The sequence below is a fragment of the Scardinius erythrophthalmus genome, assembly GCF_964197995.2.
Source record: "Scardinius erythrophthalmus genome assembly, chromosome: 4".
Taxonomy (NCBI): domain Eukaryota; kingdom Metazoa; phylum Chordata; class Actinopteri; order Cypriniformes; family Leuciscidae; genus Scardinius; species Scardinius erythrophthalmus.
Window position 1 is genome coordinate 11,657,661 of NC_138224.1, and position 19,892 is coordinate 11,677,552.

The 19,892-nt window shown below is 38.1% G+C and overlaps 2 protein-coding genes across 2 annotated transcripts; both read left to right on the forward strand.

Annotated features, from left to right (window-relative positions):
- Window positions 1–1,373: 1,373 nt before the first annotated feature.
- smo (smoothened, frizzled class receptor) lies at window positions 1,374–9,265 on the forward strand. The gene is made up of 12 exons (XM_081363094.1): window positions 1,374–2,288; window positions 3,143–3,351; window positions 3,430–3,639; window positions 3,780–3,952; window positions 4,161–4,380; window positions 4,475–4,598; window positions 4,697–4,789; window positions 4,971–5,079; window positions 5,207–5,392; window positions 5,489–5,637; window positions 5,811–5,945; window positions 6,462–9,265. The coding sequence occupies exons 1-12, from the start codon at window positions 1,991–1,993 to the stop codon at window positions 7,052–7,054; spliced, it is 2,499 nt and encodes an 832-aa protein (XP_081219220.1). The 5' UTR covers window positions 1,374–1,990; the 3' UTR covers window positions 7,055–9,265.
- A 489-nt stretch (window positions 9,266–9,754) lies between these two features.
- Window positions 9,755–19,879, forward strand: cax1 (cation/H+ exchanger protein 1). The gene is made up of 20 exons (XM_081362766.1): window positions 9,755–10,014; window positions 10,909–11,064; window positions 11,394–11,506; window positions 11,647–11,755; window positions 12,095–12,211; window positions 12,316–12,377; window positions 12,681–12,863; window positions 14,931–15,116; window positions 15,194–15,293; window positions 15,603–15,744; window positions 15,859–16,042; window positions 16,172–16,271; window positions 16,345–16,463; window positions 16,568–16,605; window positions 16,848–16,966; window positions 17,059–17,204; window positions 17,840–17,934; window positions 18,021–18,099; window positions 18,181–18,289; window positions 19,529–19,879. Exons 1-20 carry the CDS (start codon window positions 9,942–9,944, stop codon window positions 19,600–19,602), a joined length of 2,304 nt encoding a protein of 767 aa, XP_081218892.1. The 5' UTR covers window positions 9,755–9,941; the 3' UTR covers window positions 19,603–19,879.
- Window positions 19,880–19,892: the final 13 nt, after the last annotated feature.

Here is a 19,892-nt window from a genome sequence, read left to right on the forward strand (position 1 = left end):
CCCATTTGGAGCTTGAGTGTGTGTTTGTGTGTGGTCCCCGGTCTGTGCCTCTCTCTGGCTCATTCTACAGCAGCCATGTTAGACGGGCTTTTTAAGGAGGCCCTGTGCTGGGAACATGCAGCATAGCTTACCAACCACATCCACACCAACAAGTGCTGCTGTCTAAATCTGATACACCAAACTACACAAAGTTTATTCTCCTCCCTTGAGAATTCCGTTTAGTTTCCATCGCAACGGCCAAATTGGAACCATGGGAATAAGGTCGAATACGATTTGAAACGATTAAATGAGATGAACTTAGTCATGAATCACAATCACTGTAAACATGCTGCAAAGTGTCCTAAAGGTACATCACCAACATAAAAGTCTGTTTTTTTAGTCTACAATGCAAGATTTCACTATTAACACTCCAAGTGAAAGTGTTTAAAGTACATTTTGTATGACTGTCTATGTCGTATATTGTGCGTGAGTTTAAATTGTTTATCCTGTACATTGCGTTCTTCACTATAGTGTTGTGAATCACACACCCAAGATTTTTAACCATCATTACACTTGTGTATATTGAATTGACAACATGCTGTTCCTCGCTCATCACTATGAAAGCCCCTTTCCACCATTTACCAAAAAGAATAATGCTTTGGTAAATCATAAGATCAAAATTATGAGATCCAGTCATAAAAATATGAAAAGTTGAAGTTTTTAAAATACTGAAGTCGAAACTGAGATACTTAGTCATAATATTATAATTGTGATATAAAATTTAGACTTTTATGTCATAATTATGATTTACCAAAGCATGTTTTTTCTCATGTGAATCTGAGAATAAAGGCAAAATAACCAAAAATATGAATTAAACAATTCATTTTTAGCAAAAAAAAAAATTATAAATATAAACACTGTAAAAAAATATCAATAAGTTATGACCACTTATGTTTTACATATTTAACTCATCAAAATAAGTTAATTTATACAAGATTCAAGTTTAAGTCAGTTTAATATAATTTGAGTTGAAATGGCTTAAATATCCAAGTTGATTGTACTTAAAAATTTAAGGCAGCAACTTCTTTTTTTTTTTACAGTGATTTATTTATGTTATATATTAAATAAACTTTTTTGATCATAGCCTACCACTTTCAGGGTACACTTAAAATTATTCTCATTATTTATTTCTCATGTAGCCAGAAGAAATAAAGACAAAAGGAAGATACCGGTATGTAAAATAAGTAAAAATGATCATATCGGACATGAGGGAAGGTATGAGTGAAGCATGTAAATATTCTGTAGGCTGGCATGGGTTGCTTTTCCCCAGCATGAGGGGGATGGGAGGGGAGCAGAAGTTTTTGTTATTTGTGTGTGTGTGTGTGTGTGTGTGTGTGTGTGTGTGTGTGTGTGTGTGTGTGTGTGTGTGCACCCTCTCCGTGTGCATACCAGAAAAAAAAAAAAGAAAAAAAAAAGATTCTTGTGAAAGATATTTTAGTATCACTGGATCTCAGGTCTCCATCCGATGGGCAGATGAGTTTTGCTAACATTTCTCGCTCTCTGGTTTTGCTGTAAACTGGGGGCGCGGGGACGCGCTGAAGGGGGACGGAGCGCGCAGCCCCGGGATCAAGTTACAGTCCCAGTCCCAGACTTTTCAAGGCAACATTTTTTTTCCTCCATCACAAAAGTGGGGGATGGTGAACGCTATTTGGTTTCTTCAACATTTTAGAGTAAGGAAAAACGGAGCTGAGCTAAACTTTGCGCTGAAGCTTAAAAAGATTATTTTGTTTAGTACTTTTACGCGCCGCATTTGTATGATGACGAGATTTTCAGTAGTATGTGAGCGAGAAAAGAGGCATAAAAAACTTTGGAATCGGACGAAAAGACATTTCTTTTAACTGGGAGAAATGTCGAATCGGGAATCTGTCAAATACTCACACTGTGGCTTTGTTTGAAACCTTCAAGCGCATTGCGCGCGAGTGGAGAACGAGAGTTTAATTGGAAACATTTGATGAAACATCGATACATTGTTGCGTCTCCCAAGATGTCCTCCAGGCGCCTCTGCTCCATTGTTGGAAGCTTTTGGATGCTTTGGATCTGGGCAGCCAACTCTATGATCGCTCGGGCGGTCATCTTGCACCCAAATGAAACGGTATCCAACGACTTTTGTAAGAAATCGACAACTTGCGAAGTGCTAAAGTACAATACATGCCTAGGTTCACCTTTGCCGTACACACACACTTCTCTAATTCTGGCTGAAGACTCAGAAACTCAGGAGGAAGCTTTTGAGAAACTGGCCATGTGGTCTGGTAAGTTACTGTTTTATTATATAATGCATAGGCTACATGCAGTGAAATAACCTTTTCCCCCCTTTAAAGCTAATTAAGTTATTTTAGTTATTGTACACTTGAATAAAATTGCCATGATTAAAGTTTTTCGATTGTATGTCAGTTTTGAAACCTATTGCATAAGAAAGCCTAATATTCCTGAACAAAATGTTTCCTAAGCAAATTGGTTGCTGAACATAAATATTAACTTTGCCATAAAGATTTTGGCATAGGCCTACACATTGTAAAAAAAGTTGTTGCCTTAATTTTTTAAGTACAATCAACTTGGATGTTTAAGTCTTTTTAACTTAAATTACACTAAACTGACTTAAAATAAATTAGTTAAATCCTATATAACTTAAAAAAATGGAAAATTGCTTAACTTATCTTGATCAGTCAAAGCATGTACAAGCATTGTCATAACTTATTGATCATATTAAATCATATTTACAGTGTATTAAACTAAATTAATTGTAAATGATTAGAATACATTCTTAGATGACTTTTGCATCAGTTATTAATGCCATCATGTTCTTAATTTTCCTCAAGTACCCCATAAAGACCAATCCACACCTTTCCTGTCACATTCACACCTTAATCCCAAAGTTCTCAGCATTGTTCCTGAAAGTACATTGTCAATTGACATACGAAAAAGAAAAACTACCAGATATTTAAATATCCACTCGATGCTGTTGAACTTAACTAAATATCCTGATTTATTTCTGTAAATATTTCTTTGAATCTTAATCTTAAGGATCTTAACCAGACAGCTAATGAGAATTAGACACTATTTTCTCAGACAATTAACATCTAATCTCTCAATCTCTTGTGCCCAGGGTTGAGAAATGCTCCTCGCTGTTGGGCCGTCATTCAGCCGTTGCTCTGTGCCGTTTACATGCCAAAGTGTGAGAATGGAAAGGTCGAACTGCCCAGCCAACACCTGTGCCAAGCTACACGCAAACCTTGCAGTATTGTGGAGCGGGAGAGGGGCTGGCCCAACTTCCTCAAGTGTGAAAACAAGGAGCAGTTCCCTAAGGGTTGCCAGGTAAGTCATCCATTTTTGCATACGCCCAAAATGGTCTGAATTGCCTGTGATGTGACCAAATTGACTTTTGGCTTTCAGAACGAGGTCCAGAAGATCAAATTCAACACATCAGGACAGTGTGAGGCTCCCCTTGTCAAAACTGACATCCAGGCAAGTTGGTACAAGGACGTGGAAGGCTGTGGGATCCAGTGCAACAATCCTCTCTTCACGGAAAACGAGCACTCGGACATGCATAGCTACATCGCCATCTTCGGCTCACTCACTCTCCTATGTACTTTCTTCACACTGGTAGGTGAACCGGCGAAGACGGGTCTCCGTAATCTCAGGCTGGCTGACTTCCTGGTGTGCAGTATTTTGACAGAAATCACCTCACGTTTGGGCTACAGTCTTTAATTTTGAATGTTATTCCTGCTTACAATTTCCCACAGGCTACATTTCTCGCTGACTGGAAGAATTCCAACCGTTACCCCGCTGTGATCCTCTTCTATGTCAACGCGTGTTTCTTTATCGGAAGTATTGGATGGCTCGCTCAGTTCATGGATGGAGCCCGCAAGGAGATTGTGTGCAAAAGCGACGACACTATGCGGCTTGGAGAGCCAACGTAAGTATGAAGTCAATGGAAAATCCACCTTCCAAAAGATTGGATTGCAGGAAATTTGAGTTACGCTGCATATTACCAACATTGACTGTCAGGAACATATGATAGCCAAGAAAAGTAATTGAACCGAACAATAATAGCAATATAATTCTCACTTACCATATATTTCTGTATGAATAATACCCATTTTCCATGGCTTATTTTTCTCTAGGTCCACCGAGACGCTGTCATGTGTGATTATCTTTGTCATTGTGTATTACTCTCTTATGTCTGGTGTCATTTGGTTCGTTATGCTGACTTATGCCTGGCACACATCATTCAAAGCCCTAGGCACCACCCATCAGCCTCTTTATGGGAAAACGTCATATTTCCACCTGGTCACATGGTCTATTCCTTTCATATTGACAGTTGCTATTCTGGCCATTGCAGAGGTGAGGCTACTCTTGTCTTATTTTTTTGCAAGGTTAATATCAGCATATTCACAGTGATTATTTTGAATATAAGAAACTTTGAAATAATCCACAGGTGGATGGAGATTCAGTTAGCGGCATTTGCTTTGTCGGCTATAAGAACTATAAATACCGGGCAGGGTTTGTTCTGGCTCCTATCGGTGTGGTCCTTGCCGTTGGCGGCTATTTCCTGATACGAGGTGTGAGAAATATATTTTCATTCTGTTTGACGTGCCATAAAGAGATTTACCTAGATGTATTCATCTATGTGGATTGATACCATAATCTCATTTTCCAGGGGTTATGACATTGTTTTCCATTAAGAGTAACCACCCGGGGCTACTCAGTGAAAAAGCTGCTAGTAAAATCAATGAAACCATGCTGAGGCTTGGTAAGTTTGGGTTTCCTCTTGAAATTCTTTGCACATCACACAGCATGTAATGCTTTCATCAAAAACAAAATGAAAAGCACACCGAATTATGACAATACAAATGTCAGTAATAGAGGTAAGTAATTATACTGCGGCTATCGTAATAAAATTATGTTAAGTTGCAATGTTTTTCATTTCTCAGGTATATTTGGATTCTTGGCCTTTGGTTTTGTTTTAATCACTTTCGGCTGCCATTTCTATGACTTTTTCAACCAAGCGGAGTGGGAAAAAAGTTTCAGAGAATATGTACTGTGAGTCCTATAATACACCTATAGGAACAATCCGTGTGTTCCCTTATCTACCATACAGTGTTCTGTGGTTGTGATGCTGTAGAGAGCTAATAGTGCTGTCATATAACAAAAGTTGTTTTTAATACAGATGTGAGGCTAATGTCACCATAGCTCACCAAACAAACAAGCCAATCCCAGAGTGTGCCATCAAGAACAGGCCAAGTCTTCTGGTAGAGAAGATCAACCTCTTCTCAATGTTCGGCACAGGCATTGCAATGAGCACATGGGTTTGGACGAAGGCCACAATCCTCATCTGGAAACGTACCTGGTTCAGGTATGTAACAAACATACAAATACTTATTTATATAATATTTTGTAAGTTATAATCAATTTTTTAGTCTAATATGAACTGTTTTCTCTCAATTCCAAGAATCATTGGACGAAGTGATGATGAGCCGAAACGCATTAAGAAGAGTAAAATGATTGCCAAGGCATTCTCAAAGCGAAAAGAACTGCAGAAGGATCCGGAGAAAGAGCTGTCCTTCAGCATGCACACCGTTTCTCATGAGGGACCTGTGGGTAAGCACCTCCTCCTACATGCTAAAGATCATTTTGTCAACTTTTAGGAGTACGCTAGAATATTGAAAGCTAAAAGCTACTCCACAAACTGTCAACCAGTCACATCTGAAAATGTTTTTGCTACCCATATAAGACACAAATAACTAACATCAGATTTTTTAAAACCCTTGCAGCGGGTATCAACTTTGACCTGAATGAACCATCAATAGAAATGTCTTCTGCATGGGCCCAACATGTGACCAAGATGGTGGCTAGAAGAGGGGCAATTTTGCCGCAGGATATCTCAGTGACACCCACCGGAACGCCTGGTTAGTGCTCTAGTTCTTAAATAATAATGGATTCATATATAATCAATAGTTAAAGGGATAGTTCACCCAAATATGTCATCATTTACTCACCCTCAAGTTGTTCCAAATCCATATGAATTTCTTTCTTCTGCAAAACACAGAAGATATTTTGAAGAATGTGGGTAACCGAACAGTTGAATGTAACCATTGACTTACATAGTATGAAAAAAAAATACTATGGAATTCAGTGTCTGCCATGAACTGTTTGGTTACCCACATTCTTCAAAATATGTTCTTTTGTGTTCAGCAGAAGAAATTCATACAGGTTTGGATCAACATGATCAACGTGGGTGAGTAAATTATTAGAGAATTTAAATTTTTGGGTGAACTATCCCTTTAACTGTAACTGAAGGCAAATAGCAGAATTTTTTTATAATTTAACAAAAACAACAACAATAAAACCTAATTTTACTACACCGTATACTGTGTAATATTTATTATATTTACTACAAAAATTAATAGCATTTTCCCCTGCAGTTCCACCTCCAGAAGGAAGGAACAAACTTTGGATGGTTGAAGCAGAAATTTCTCCTGAAATGATGAAAAGAAAGAAGAAGAAGAAAAAAGAAAGAAGAAGAAAGGAAATACGGCCAGTGGGACCTGCAGCGGACGAAGGGAATCCTGCCTACCACCGGAGAGAGTTTGGCTCCAGTGCAGTGCCGCGCCTTCCAAAACTTCCCAGTCATCGGAGTCTGGTGGCAAACCTGTGGGAGCAGCAGCGACAGCAGCAGGAGGAACAGGATATGCTACCTGGAGCCTTCCCAGAATTCAGGCCTTCATGTCCTCTTCCTTACCAGGAGAGGTATGGTGGGTTGGGATACTCATACAATAAACCCTCCTGTCTCCCCCTTGCCAATCCCCTGACTTTAAGAGATAATGTGCAAGATTGCTTCCAGCAATCATCATGGCGACCTAATGGAGTTTTCCGGCACCTTGGACAGGAGGCTTCTATGATGGACGCTGGCAGGACTGCCGTTGTGCCACGGGCAGATTGCAGGAGAGGTGTGCCAGTACACTCAAGAACCAATTTAATGGAGGCTGAGCTATTGGATGCTGACTCGGATTTTTAAGTCTTGGAGTTGTTGGTGCTCATATTGTGGATAAAAGCGAAAGGTGCTGGATACTCATGCCAAACAATGAACCTGGAGCAGGAGTGAACTGCTGTGTCAGCTCCGCTTTTCTAAAGGATAATGCATTTTTATGCAACCCTCATGATATTGTGAATTTGAACTGGATTTATGAAACATTATTAAAAAGATATATGTGTCTTCAGCGTGGATTTCATAACACCCTGCTTGTGATTCTGCACTTTTATTGTTGCAATTCATATTGTTTAGTTTGCCAAGTGGGGTAATATGTTTGGAAACAGGTTAGTGTGCCATGGGGCTTTATTCAAGAATGCAGCATATTTCAGATCTTGGCTTCAAGGGGAAGTGTGTAATTTCTGCAGCACTGGAGTTACCAGGCGGAATCGCACAAAAAAAGACTATTTTCAAGTAGGTTTCCCTGTCTCTCATTGGTCACTTTAAACACATATCCCACCTAGAACACACGCCATTGGTTAAGCCCGTGTTGCTGTCTCGGCATGTTCAAAAATAGAAAATTTTCAGATCGCTTGACCTGATGGTGACGCTGTAACCAGATTTGGCATTTGCCCTCAGACCAAGTGTAGCCTACATTTTCGATAGATCGAAGTATTGCCAAGATGCAGCCTCTCATCTAATTTTGGGTCGAAATTGTTGAATTAGCTTCAGAGTAACTTTTGAGCAGTCCAGCGATCATCTGATCCAATTTTGGTAAAAATGATCAAACCGTTTTCCTCGTCAGCCATTGGTCAGTCAAAATGCTCCATTGGTTGAGCCAATGTTGCTGTGTCGGCAAACAAACATACAGTGTTTACACACTGTATAGACGCTTTTATAGACCTTATGCGCCAGAGAAACGAGGGCGCCGCCATCTTTAGAATATTGTCTTTGAACTTCCGTTTTTGCGGTCGCTCTGTATATTCCTATGGAATTGCTGTCCAGGAGTAATTAGCTTTTGAAGTGGATTTACTTAATGTAAAGGTAACGAAAGTTATCATGAGGATGTTTAAAGCAGATGTCTTAACAAATGTCAGTAGACCGGGAAGATTTTTAAACGAGCCGTTCATTTATAAACACGCAAAATCGCGGTGAAAGTACAGACCGGAACGAGTGCAGGGCTGGAAAGGGGCGGGGCTACATAAGGTCTGACATAAAGAAAAGTAACTGACAAAAGTGCTATTTCTTCAGAAAAAGAATCTATTCACAGCTATTATAACTTTTTTGTTTTGAAAAAAAAATTGCCTGGTGCAATTACAAACAAGTCCCCCTCTCACTCAAAGAGTAAGAGAAAAAAAAAAATAAAGGGCATTGTTTTTGTTCATTTAAAAATGTTTTAAAATTGTAGCTCAAAATGCCAATGGTTATGTAAGATTCTGTTTCCATTGACAAATACTTCTGTACAGTGCTATTACAAAACATATTTTTGTATTTTCGATTGTTTTTTCTTCCAGTTTTTTTTTTATATTATTTCAAACTGTACATACTTAAGATCACATTTTTTTTCCTACATCCATAATTTTGCTTCATACACATACTGAATTTTTTTTGAGTTGTTAAGCTTATTGATGCTTTTTATATTTTATCTTGTTTTGCCTAGATCGTTATCAGTGGAAATATTAACAAAAAAAAGCAGCTGTGCAGCATTTTTCTGACAATTTGAAGCTGTCCTTCAAGAATGTATGTTAAGAGAAAGTGTTTAATGAAGATGCTTGTGCTCTGTGACTGCGATGATATATTTTTCCCCATCACTGTTGCTGTTATTCTCTCATAAGAGCCAGTCTGTCCTCATCAATACTCTTTTATGTCAGTATTTTCATGTGTTTGTGTGTATCTTTGTTTTTTTTTCTGCCAAAGTCTCATTCTATTGTATATATTTTAATATTGACACACCATTAATAAATAAAATGTACTGAAGCTGAGTAAAGCAAAACGATTCAGATTATAAAATTGTGAAATTATGTTTAGTGATTAAATACATTTCATGTCACTGAGAGTATATTTTTTTATTTTGCAGATAAATGGTGCATCTCTACTACATAAGACTATTTAGTACATAAAGAAAGAAAGATATATCTTTCCTTCATTGTTATTCCTGTACTCACAGATATGAAAAAGAGTATAAAGCTGAATCATAATAACCTTTAAGCAGCTGGTGAGCTGGTAGTGTTTTGAAAGAGTGGTCATATTTGTACATACAAATAAACACAAAAAAATATTTAATTGTGTCTGTGTTACTGTTCATTCTCAAGCCAGTGAAATCAAAACAAACTCTTATATGAGCTAATATTTCGATTTTATTCACTCCATAAAATAGATTGAACATGAGGGTTCTGCTTGTAAGTGTGATATGCTATTTGCTTATACCACATATTTCAATAAGAAAAAAGCTAATACTGAGTAGATAACTTATTTTAGACACAATTTTGGCAGTCAGTTTATTTTGTTCCACCAACGGTCTCCTAGAAACGCACATCAGTGGTGTTTCGTTCCTGAATGAATCTGTGTTGTTGAAATAAAAATAGGCTAAGTAAAGGATTAATGACACTATCATATTAAGAACAATAATAGCCTACATTGCCACATTCTCGAGTGATGATTTCACCTTCAGAAAAAAAGAAACTGTCTTATGACAAAAATAAAAGTAGGCTACTAATTATTATTTTAGTAGTAATTATTATTATTAGTGGTAGTAGTTGTTGTAGTCGCAGTATACTGAAGGTTATTTTTGGAATCACACAATTAATTCCAAATGTTTAGACAGGGAAGAAGCGCGCTCCCAGCAGGCGTCGGTGGCGCGCACAGGCAGTGTCTACAGATGAACTTATCTGAGCTGATCTGATGGTGGAGGCGCGACACTGAACACTGAAGCAGGATGGCTTACAACACCAAACACACGATGTCCGTTGATGTGGAGAGTCGGAGGCGACGGTCCACCGAGAGTTCAGGCGAGTATTACAGTCATTTTATGATTATTAAGAGGCTCAGATACTTTTTTCTCTCAACATGCATTCATTCGGACCGTTTTTAAGCTAGTTTTCTCTGTTTGTCTGCTTTGTTTGTTTGGGTACCAGTAGTTTTCCTAAACTATTGAAACTCATTCGATTTCTTCTGGAGATTTTAAGTCATATCAGTTAGTAATTATAGATATTTTGACAAATCCGATTTGTTGGGGAATTTTGGGAATGTGTCACACCTGTAAGGAGAGACTAATTTCACCTGTTTCTACATACCTGTTTCTATCTAACGTTAACGTTACTCACTGTAGATGCAAAGTTGAATCTGCACGTAAAAACATCAATGAAAATGGCTTGTCAAAAAAGTGTTTGTCTGTTTTTAATCTGTCACAAATTTAAAGGCAATTTCCATAGTTATATCATCGCTGCATTGCTCACATCTGAAAATAAAGATTGTAAGCAGTTTTTCTATCAATGTCTTTGAAATTATTTGTGAGTATGTAATGTGTAATTAATTCTTAAATGCTGAAGTAATGTGACATTTGAACTTCTAAACATATATTTTAGTTTTTAATATGAAATCAATTAAAGCTAATAGGCCCATAAGTAATGTTTGACTTCTTGTGTTGAAATATGGTAGTAAATGTAAAACTTTTTTTTCTGCTTTGATTTTTTTTTTAAACTTATGCCATGATATCGATTAGCAATGCCATCAGACACAGTCGCTTTACTAATGTAATGTTAGAAACTCTTGTTCATGTGACCATCAGGAGTCTTTTGTTAGTTCCACACTGACTGGTTGGGGACTCGACCAAGTCATCAGATGACCATGAGAAACCTCTAAATCCACTGAGACATTGATTTCTTTCTCTTTTTGACCTTTAGAGCCCCTCTGGGACCATGAACCCAAAGGTCGCCGCTGTAGCTCCCAGTGTGACAGACTGTGTGTAGCCGGAGCATATCTTGAGATCCCAGATACTCCTTCCCCCTGCACCTCCCAGTATTTAGCACACTACACCCCGAAATGCCTCTCTACCCACAGTGAGTGTATTCCCATAGTCAGACTCAAAGTTTCAAAAATAGTATTTGATCACTTTTTTGCTCTTGTTTGTAGGAAAGTGTCATTAAAGAGAGAATGAAATAAGCTCTGAACAATTTCAATATTTATTGGGTAGAAATGATTCTTTTAATTATATTTGTATTATTTACATATTTACAATTTTGTTTTATGTTATAAGGTCATGCAAAATGTGTGAAAATATAGTTTGTCTGTTTTTAGCATGCATAAAATATCAGCAATGAAAAAGCAATCAGCCATTTTATTCCAAAGGATTGTTGCAGATCTTTCTCCAAAAATTATCACTTTTCAGGGCATTCCCTGCATTCCCGATGCACGGATGACGTTTGGCAGGAAACGAGCATCAGAACCACCATCCGAGCAGAAAACGAGGTGGAGGCGCATAAACTTGCCAACAACTACAAGGTGTGTAAATATGAGCGCTCATGAAATATTCCTGTTTTAACAGTCAGGGATGTTTCAAAAGTGGAAAAAAATTATACAGAATAAGGGTGCAAATCCATGCAACAACTGAAGGAAATGATTTGTTTATGTTTTTATGCCAGTTTGGTTTCAGGAAATGGAAGAGTCATGTAACCGAGCGGCCCATTGAGGACAGATCTGATGTAGTTAAGGAGCTTTATTCTGAGCTCAACTATATCAAACATCATTCAGGTTAGACAAAAATCAATGAGAAAAAGATAAACCCCAAAAATGATTGGACATGCAAGCCACCCTTGAAAATATGTGTCATTGCAAAAGATATTAAACTATAACTTTTTTTTAAAGCACACTTTTAAAGAAAAAAAACTTTCCTCAAAAATATGTTTTTGTGACCATTTGGTTAATAGTAATTTAAACAGAAATGACTGAGAAAGATCTTTTACAGATGCCTCATGGTTTAATGTTTTATCATTTATCCTATGGCATCCCATTCATTTTAGGTGGGGTTTAAATGTATAAAATACTGTAGTCTGTTGATTAACTAATGTTTTTGATCTCTTTTGCTTCTAGGATCACTGGTTACTGTTGGAAATATAGTATATGTATTGCTCTTTGGCTGGTGGATCTCTTTGTTTTACCTCTTGGTTAGTCTGCTGATGTTTTGTACCATTGCTGGGATCCCATATGGTATGTCAGGGTTCATTTGTCATTTATTTTTGTTAATAGTCCATTTCAGTTGCATTTTGACACTTTATTCTCAATTGAATCTGTTTTCTCATATTTTGTGATAGGAAAACTCTGTTTGGAGCTGTCAGGTTATTTCTTATGGCCATTTGGAAAGGCATTGCAGAAAGTAAGAGCAAAATGTATCAGCGGAAGGTTCTTCAAAAACATATATGTAGCCTGTTCATGTTTTTTTTTTTATTCTGTCACACCGTTAAATCATTTTGCAAAGGCCAGTTAAATAAACAAATCTTATGCCTGTAGCATGGCACATGACATTCATTCCAAGCTCTGCTGTCTTCATGTTTTCCGTGTTATAATTGATTTAGAATGCCAATGATCCATTTTCACTGATATATTTGCAACTGCACTCCTTTCAAATCTAAATGTGAAGTCTCTCGTCTGACTGCTCATATTTAAATTTTTCTTTCAGAGCAGCAGCCTTCTTAGGAAATGTTGTATGAAATTCCCACACTGTGAGGCCATTCCAGAGGAAGTGGATGAAGTAAAGGAGTCTTTGGAGGTGAAAGAATCTACACCTTTGCTGCGCTCCGCTCCTGTCTTTATCTCAGAAATCCCTGTGCCTACGCTGCCCCCCAAGAAGACGCGTTACTGGGTGAGACTGTCAGTTTTGAAACATTTATTTAGGGCCCAGTTTACTTGAGGCTTAGCCTGGCAAGCCAGACCTACATCAAGATGTTAGGTCTGGCAACTCACCATAGACACGGCTCAATCCGAGGGGCGGGATAAACGGCTGTCTTTCAAATTCCCTCTGCACGCAATAGGACAGCGCTTCAACCAACCAGAGCGTTTTCCCAACAGCGGAGCTAGCTGCTAACGTTAGTTGATAGATTCAACTTTTGAATCTGGCCAGCAAAGCTCCAAACACATCTTCCTTTTTTAAGAATGACTTAAGTGCCGTTCTTTGCTCTTTTCTCAAAGAAAAACTTAACTCCAAGTCCTCCAGAGTCGGGGCCAAAGCCGATTCGGAAGACTGTTCTCCAGCAGCAGCCATTCTTTGTTTTCAAGGGAACCGTCGCAACTCTGTCATCATTATGTTAAGCCCGCCCCGCCTACTCTATACACGACGTGATTGGCCTGACCCAATTTAGGTTTTTACAGCTCAGAAAGTCAACAGCTCAGAAAGAGAGTTGGCTACCCTGGCTGCAAAATCATTTTTGCTGCCGCTAGGATGCGTCTAGATTTCTAGGCTACTTGAGGCTAGTTTATGTGGATAACTTAGTATGTTTCAGTTTAGTTTGTGCCAACCCTGGGTTTTAGGCACCATGAAAGTGGCTTGGCCTTAAGCAGTGTTCATCGCCATTGTAACTTGCTCTCCATGGCTGGCTAACCTGCTCCAGGGCAGGGTTATGTTCTGGGTAAGAGATCTCAAACTGAAAACGGACCAATCAGCTGTGAGCAAAGTAGTCACTTCCCCAGTTTCTCTTGCTCCAAATTAAAGGTCACTGCATAGTAAGAGATTTTTAAAGACAAAATCGTCTGGATTTATGTACATTGCGTGAACTTATGTTGTCCACTAGATTGAGAGATCTGAAAAAGCCTATAAATTTAGTCTCCCCTCGAAGAAATCAGGACAGAAGGGGTTGAAGGTGGACAAAACGACCAAAACGCATCTTAAAACCAGGTGTAAACAGGGCCTTGCTGATAGGCCATTGTTATACTGTAAATCACGCTTGGGGTTTAGTGCATCGTTGGTAAAGTTTAGGATTGTTAAAGGTGCACTAAGTAACTTTTTTACCTTAACCGAACAGCTTCGGAGTCATTGGAATAGTTATATGACTTGTTTCGGGTTGAATGGTGGTCGTCGCGCATCCCCCGAGCGTCTGTGAGCGGAAAAACCACCCTTGCAACTTTGGGACGGCGGGTCGCGTCAGGAAGTATCGCGTGATATCAGGTCTCGCGATATAACAAATTGCTTTACGGCACTGCACACAAAGCTAGGAAAGCTTTGTCGGAGGACGAAAGAAAGGAAACGGCAGACTGACCGAGCAAGGAGTCAGACTCGAGTAAATATCGTTCTTGTTGATGGACTAGTAGACATCTTCAGAGGTTATCTGTGCCTGTTCGATGTCCGACGCTTTGTAACGCGTTCTGTCAGGAGGAGAAATAGGGATAGCTCACAGATAAAGTTATTACCGAGAGCCAGACAGTCTCACGGAGACGATTGGCATCTCACAACTTGCACTTTATTCCCCAGTCGAACTCGTGTAACTGTCTGTCACCCGTTCTACCATCCACATCTTTACTTGATAAACAAAAGTAGGATAAGAATGAGCATCAAACTGAAATAACCCGCATACGGGTGTTCGAGGTGCACATGATACAACACAGACTGCCGACGACAGTTCAACAGGGCGCGCGCAGCTCTTAAAGGGGCCACACCTTATTTCCACTCGTTACAGCTTCCATCCTATTGAACAGGTACCGGTATAGAGGGCGGAAGGGATCGGGCCGTGAGTGCAGAGACGGCTCTTCGCGAGTGCTATTTACGACAGTAACGTCTAGGGGTCTAGGGGTCGCTGTTTGACAAAAACAGAAAGCTGCATAGTGCCCCTTTAACCAGACGGTTGTTAGTTTGAAGCCCATGAGGACTACTATAAACTAAAAGTACAACAAAAAGATAAGAATTCAATAAATGGTTACCTCAATGTTTTCTTCCTAGTGTCGGTTGAGTACGTATGTTTGGCTAATGCTGGGATATCCCCTGCTGGCTGTGGTTCATTCCCTGGCCGTCTTCCTGTCCTGGATGATGGTGTTCACCATCCCTGTGTCAAAAATGAACGCCAGGACCTTGAGCATCATCCTGCTCATGCCACCGGAAGAGGTCAAAGTTCAGACTGTGAAAAAGGTGAGTACTATTCTACTGTTTACATGATGATTTTACTAACTGTTTTACTAATAGTTGTTGTATCTACTATTCTTTAGCCACAAGGTTGCGAGACCAGAGTTCTGCTTTGCTGTTACCGTGCCTTTAACTGGTACTACTACAAATACACTGTGGATGGGATCAATGTGTTTGCTGTCAGTATCCTTCATGTCTATGCCTGATTTTAAACCACTCTCACCATACCTTTCTTATGTATGATTTAGTCATAATTGTTTTATGAGACATACAGGGCGGGGAAAGAAAAATAACAACTGAGACAAAAGGGAGGTAATGATGAAAATAATTAAATAGGAAATATATAATAAAGTATATGAATATACTCAATACATGTTATGAATATTGAACTAAACTACTTTTGTTGACAAATCCCTTTAGCAAGCTTTATTGCAAATATCTTTATGATATGCAGTATTTATGGACATTAAAATCTTTAAAACCAATATTCAGACCTGTTGCCACTGGTTATCATCACTCTGGTGATTGGATATGTGGACAGAGAGAATTATTTTGTGAGCTCAGAGGTGAAGTTTGCCACAGCATTGAGCTCCATTATCCCATTGTCTTACTACATTGGAATGGGGATAGCAAGGTAACATTTAAACCTTAAATCTGTTTCTATGTACCTGTTCAAGTTTATATTTTTATTATATTGTTTATTTTCTTCTTCATGTAAAATCTGTGTAAAATCTTGTTTTCTCTGTAGTATTTCCGCACAGAGTAACTTTGCAGTGGGAGCGGTAGTAAACGCCACGTTCGGCTCGATTACGGAGATGGCCTTCTACATCACAGCTTTGCTGCAGGGTCGCCGCGCAGGAAACAAGTGCTATGCGGAGATCGTCAAATCTGCTCTCACCGGCACCCTGCTGGGCTGCATCCTCTTCATACCTGTGAGAGCGAGTGTGCTTCTGTGATGCTGCTTTCTCAAACTAGCCCTTCTGCTCTGATACCAGCCACACATACATGTTGTACACTATAAAATTCCCCTAACAGCTACATTCTGTGTGAGTGCCTTTTAGGGGATCTGTATGATCATCGGGGGCTGCAAGCACAGAGAGCAGCGGTTCAACAGCAGGTCGGCAGGGGTCAGCTCAGCCCTGCTCTTCATATCAATAGGAGGTGAAAGAACCACCAAAAATTCACTGTTTTTAGGTAGAATGAATTCTTTTTGACCTTTTACCTCTGACCACAGGTGTTTTCGCCCCCACGTTGTTTTCAAAAGCTTATGGAAACTTTATATGTGAGGGCTGTAACAACTCACCTGGTAACACCACAAACCCCTTCATATGCAACAACTGCCACTATGACCTGGTATGTTGTTTACTTAATATAATTCAGTCCGTTTAGACACATTTTGTGATGTATATGATGCAAAGCACAGTTTGTATATATATGACCATGATATTTTCCTACAGAGCGAAAACAACCGACCACTTTTTTTGAGTCATATCGAGTGAGTATCCAATCGCACTTGTTTTTGTAGTCGTCATCGTCTTTATTTATATATCGCTTTATACAATACACATTGTTTCAGAGCAGCTTTACAGTGATAAACAGAAAAATAATAATTCAGTGATGCAAGCAGAATTCAATTCTGGTGTAAAGCAGCTCTAAAAAGACCATAGTAAACAGTCATTATTCAAAATGATTTATTACAGCATAAAGACATTAAAATATTTCCATCTTTGTTTTCAGGCCTTTAGTGTACACCATCTCTGTCCTGTTACCTACTGCGTATCTCATTGGTCTGATCTTCACCCTTAAGACTCATTCGCATATTTATGATATCCACGTCAGTGACGGACACTGTCATGGTGTGTATTTGTGATTTTGCATTTGAGTTATGCAGTTGTAGGTGTGTGTGCTTTTATTATTTAATGTCCTAATCTCTCTCTGTGTGTGTTAGTTATTAGTGACCATGGTGCAGTGGTTCATTGGTCTAGAACGAGAGCTCTTTTGGTGCTCATCTTGGCTACGGTAATGATGGCAGCTTGTGCTGATCTCAGCACTGAAAACATCAAACCGATCCTCTCCAACTCCAGTGTCTCACAGGTACAAACATGTATATACATTTTTTATTTTATTTTTAATGTTTCTTTTTTTATCCCATATTTTTTTTTTTTTTTTTAATTTCAACTTTCTTTTGTAATGTTGCTGTTTGAGCTTGAAAAAGGTCTGCAAAGTTACAAAGCACAAAGTCGACTCCAAAGGGAGTTTATCTCAATATCAGTAAGCACTGTTTCTGAACTCCCTAAATGCCTCGATTGTAGTCTTGAGTTTTCTTCCAGGAAGGTTCACGTCACAATATTCTTTGTTTAAATAATCCTCACCAAAGGAATCGAGTCCTGGTAGAGTTGCTTTAGTAGTGTGATGAACTTGCGGTTATGGTGAGGGGCTTGAAATTTCCGAAACAAGTGGTTAACCAATCACAACTCACTAGTCCACCCGACCAATCAGAGCACATTGCGCTTTTTGGAAGGAGGGGCTTCATAGAGACCGAAACTAAACAGCATTACAGACAGGTGCTGCAACTATTTAAAATAAGTGATAAATAATGAGGTTTTTGAACATTCAAACCTGTTTTAGTAGACACCAAAAACATTTTTTTTTCATAAATAGCAGGCCTTGCTCTTACTCTGTATCCAAGCTTAAATATTCATTTATATCACAAATATATTGTGTTACAGTATTTTATTGGAGTTACTGTATTGGCCATGGTTCCCGAGCTTCCTGAGATAGTCAATGGGATCCAGTTTGCTCTTCAAAACAACATCAGTCTCAGGTTACAACTCTTACAAAAATGTGCACTTGACTGTTTTCAATATATGATCTGGATCTGCCTCTAATATGGTTATGTTTATCATCTAGCCTGGAAGTGGGGAGCTGCATTGCAGTTCAGGTGTGCATGCTGCAGATACCGCTACTGATCTTGTTCAATGCTTTTTACGTAAGTCACACTCAATAACTTAAGTTGGTTTCTTTTACTCAGTTCTGCAGTATGACACAAGTTCTTTCTGTTTCTCCAAAGGATGTTGGATTCGTTCTCATATTCAGTGATTTGCACCTCTGGGCAAGCATCTTTAGCGTTATCCTGGTCAACTACATATTTATGGATGGAAAGTCGGACTACTTTCAGGGTAAGCATTATTAGTATTAGTGATTTAAAGATAAAAATTATTCATATCATAAAAAAAATAAAAATCATATCACGTAAGGAACAGTCTGCCTAACAGCCATGATCACTCTTCAGCAAAGTAAGTCATACAAGTTTGAAAAAGGCTGATGACAGAATTTTGATTTTTGGGTGAACTATTAAAAAATAAAATGGTAACAATTTACAATAATGATTCATTTAACATTAGTTAGCATGAACTAACAATGCTTCTACATGTTTCTATCCAAAGTTGTAAAAATTAACTAAAACATTTGCGATTAACATAAAACATTTACGAATAAAGCACCATCCCATGTTCAGGAAAACAAAATGGTCACTTCATGGGAAATTGGCACAAAATATCTGTAATAAAAATGGAAGTTGCTGCAAGAGTTTCAGAGTGCGCAGACGAAATGTTGGTTTGCGTTCAGATGCCTGGTATTTGAAAATGCAATCATCTGAGATGCTTAGAGGGAAATGAATCCAAATCATTTTGATGACAGGCTTTGGCTGAGGCATTTCAGAATGATCAAACCGTGTTTTTATAAAACCGGCAGTTTTTATTTGTTTGAGGGATTTATTCAGTAAATGTGTTTCCATCATAGTTTATGCGCATGTCTTATCAGATTTTTTAAACTTTTTTACTTTTTAACTAGTTTTTTTTGATGTGCACTTTCAGAATTTATGCCCATCTTGCCGTTTTCATCCAGTATTTTTTTTATGCGATATCCCAAAATGCACATAAAAAAATAGGTGGATGGAAACATAGTTACTCCTAATTAATGTTCATTTCTGCATTACATTTACTACATTCTTACTAATACATTTTTAAAATCAAAAGAATCTGTTTACATTAGTTAAAGCACTGTGAACTAACATGAAAAAAACGATCAACAATTGTATTTTTTTTTATAAATTAACATTAATAAAGGTAAAAAAAAGCTCTAATTTATTGCTCATAGTTAATTCATATTAACTAATGCATTAATGTTAACAAATGAGAACTTATTGTAAAGTGTTACCAAAATAATAATAAAATACAATATAAATGTTATGTATAATGTATGAATTAACGTATACAAGTTCTGTTTATTGCGCCTTTTTGTTGTGCTTGATTTGAGACAATGAATTAGTAGTATGTCATTTCTATGATTTGGTTTAAGATATTAGTTACATAAAGTGAATACTAATTTCTGACTATGGTTGTTGTGTTCCTGAACAGGAACGGCTCTGGTGGTTGTGTACCTCATTCTCCTGGCTTTGTACTTTTTTGCACCTGCTCCTCTTGGGTGTTGAAAAATGACTTTTTCCCCTATTATCTTTTATTGCTGGCATGTTTGTATAGTGTTTTTGTGTATGTTTGTTCCATATACACTGTAAATGTCTTTATTTAGATGAATTTTTTTTTTCCCATCATGTGAAGTATTAGAGCTCTTTCTTAAGCCTGATCGAAGCTGAATGTAATTTCATCATGTTTACTTAAAATATGCATAAAATACTTTACATTCACAAAAAAAAGTGTAGATGTAGCAATCTATCAAAATGAATAAATAAATTTTGTATCCCTTTCATTAACTTTTCTTGTC

Excerpts from the sequence above, each read along its gene's own strand:
- cax1 (XM_081362766.1), top strand. The coding sequence starts at position 9,942 with ATGGCTTACAACACCAAACACACGATGTCCGTTGATGTGGAGAGTCGG. Across the intron at positions 11,507-11,646 it reads AACTTGCCAACAACTACAAG|TTTGGTTTCAGGAAATGGAA; the intron begins GTGTGTAAATAT and ends TTTTTATGCCAG. Across the intron at positions 15,294-15,602 it reads GATCAATGTGTTTGCTGTCA|ACCTGTTGCCACTGGTTATC; the intron begins GTATCCTTCATG and ends ACCAATATTCAG.
- smo (XM_081363094.1), top strand. The coding sequence starts at position 1,991 with ATGAAACATCGATACATTGTTGCGTCTCCCAAGATGTCCTCCAGGCGC. Across the intron at positions 2,289-3,142 it reads GAAACTGGCCATGTGGTCTG|GGTTGAGAAATGCTCCTCGC; the intron begins GTAAGTTACTGT and ends TCTTGTGCCCAG. Across the intron at positions 5,946-6,461 it reads GACACCCACCGGAACGCCTG|TTCCACCTCCAGAAGGAAGG; the intron begins GTTAGTGCTCTA and ends TTTCCCCTGCAG.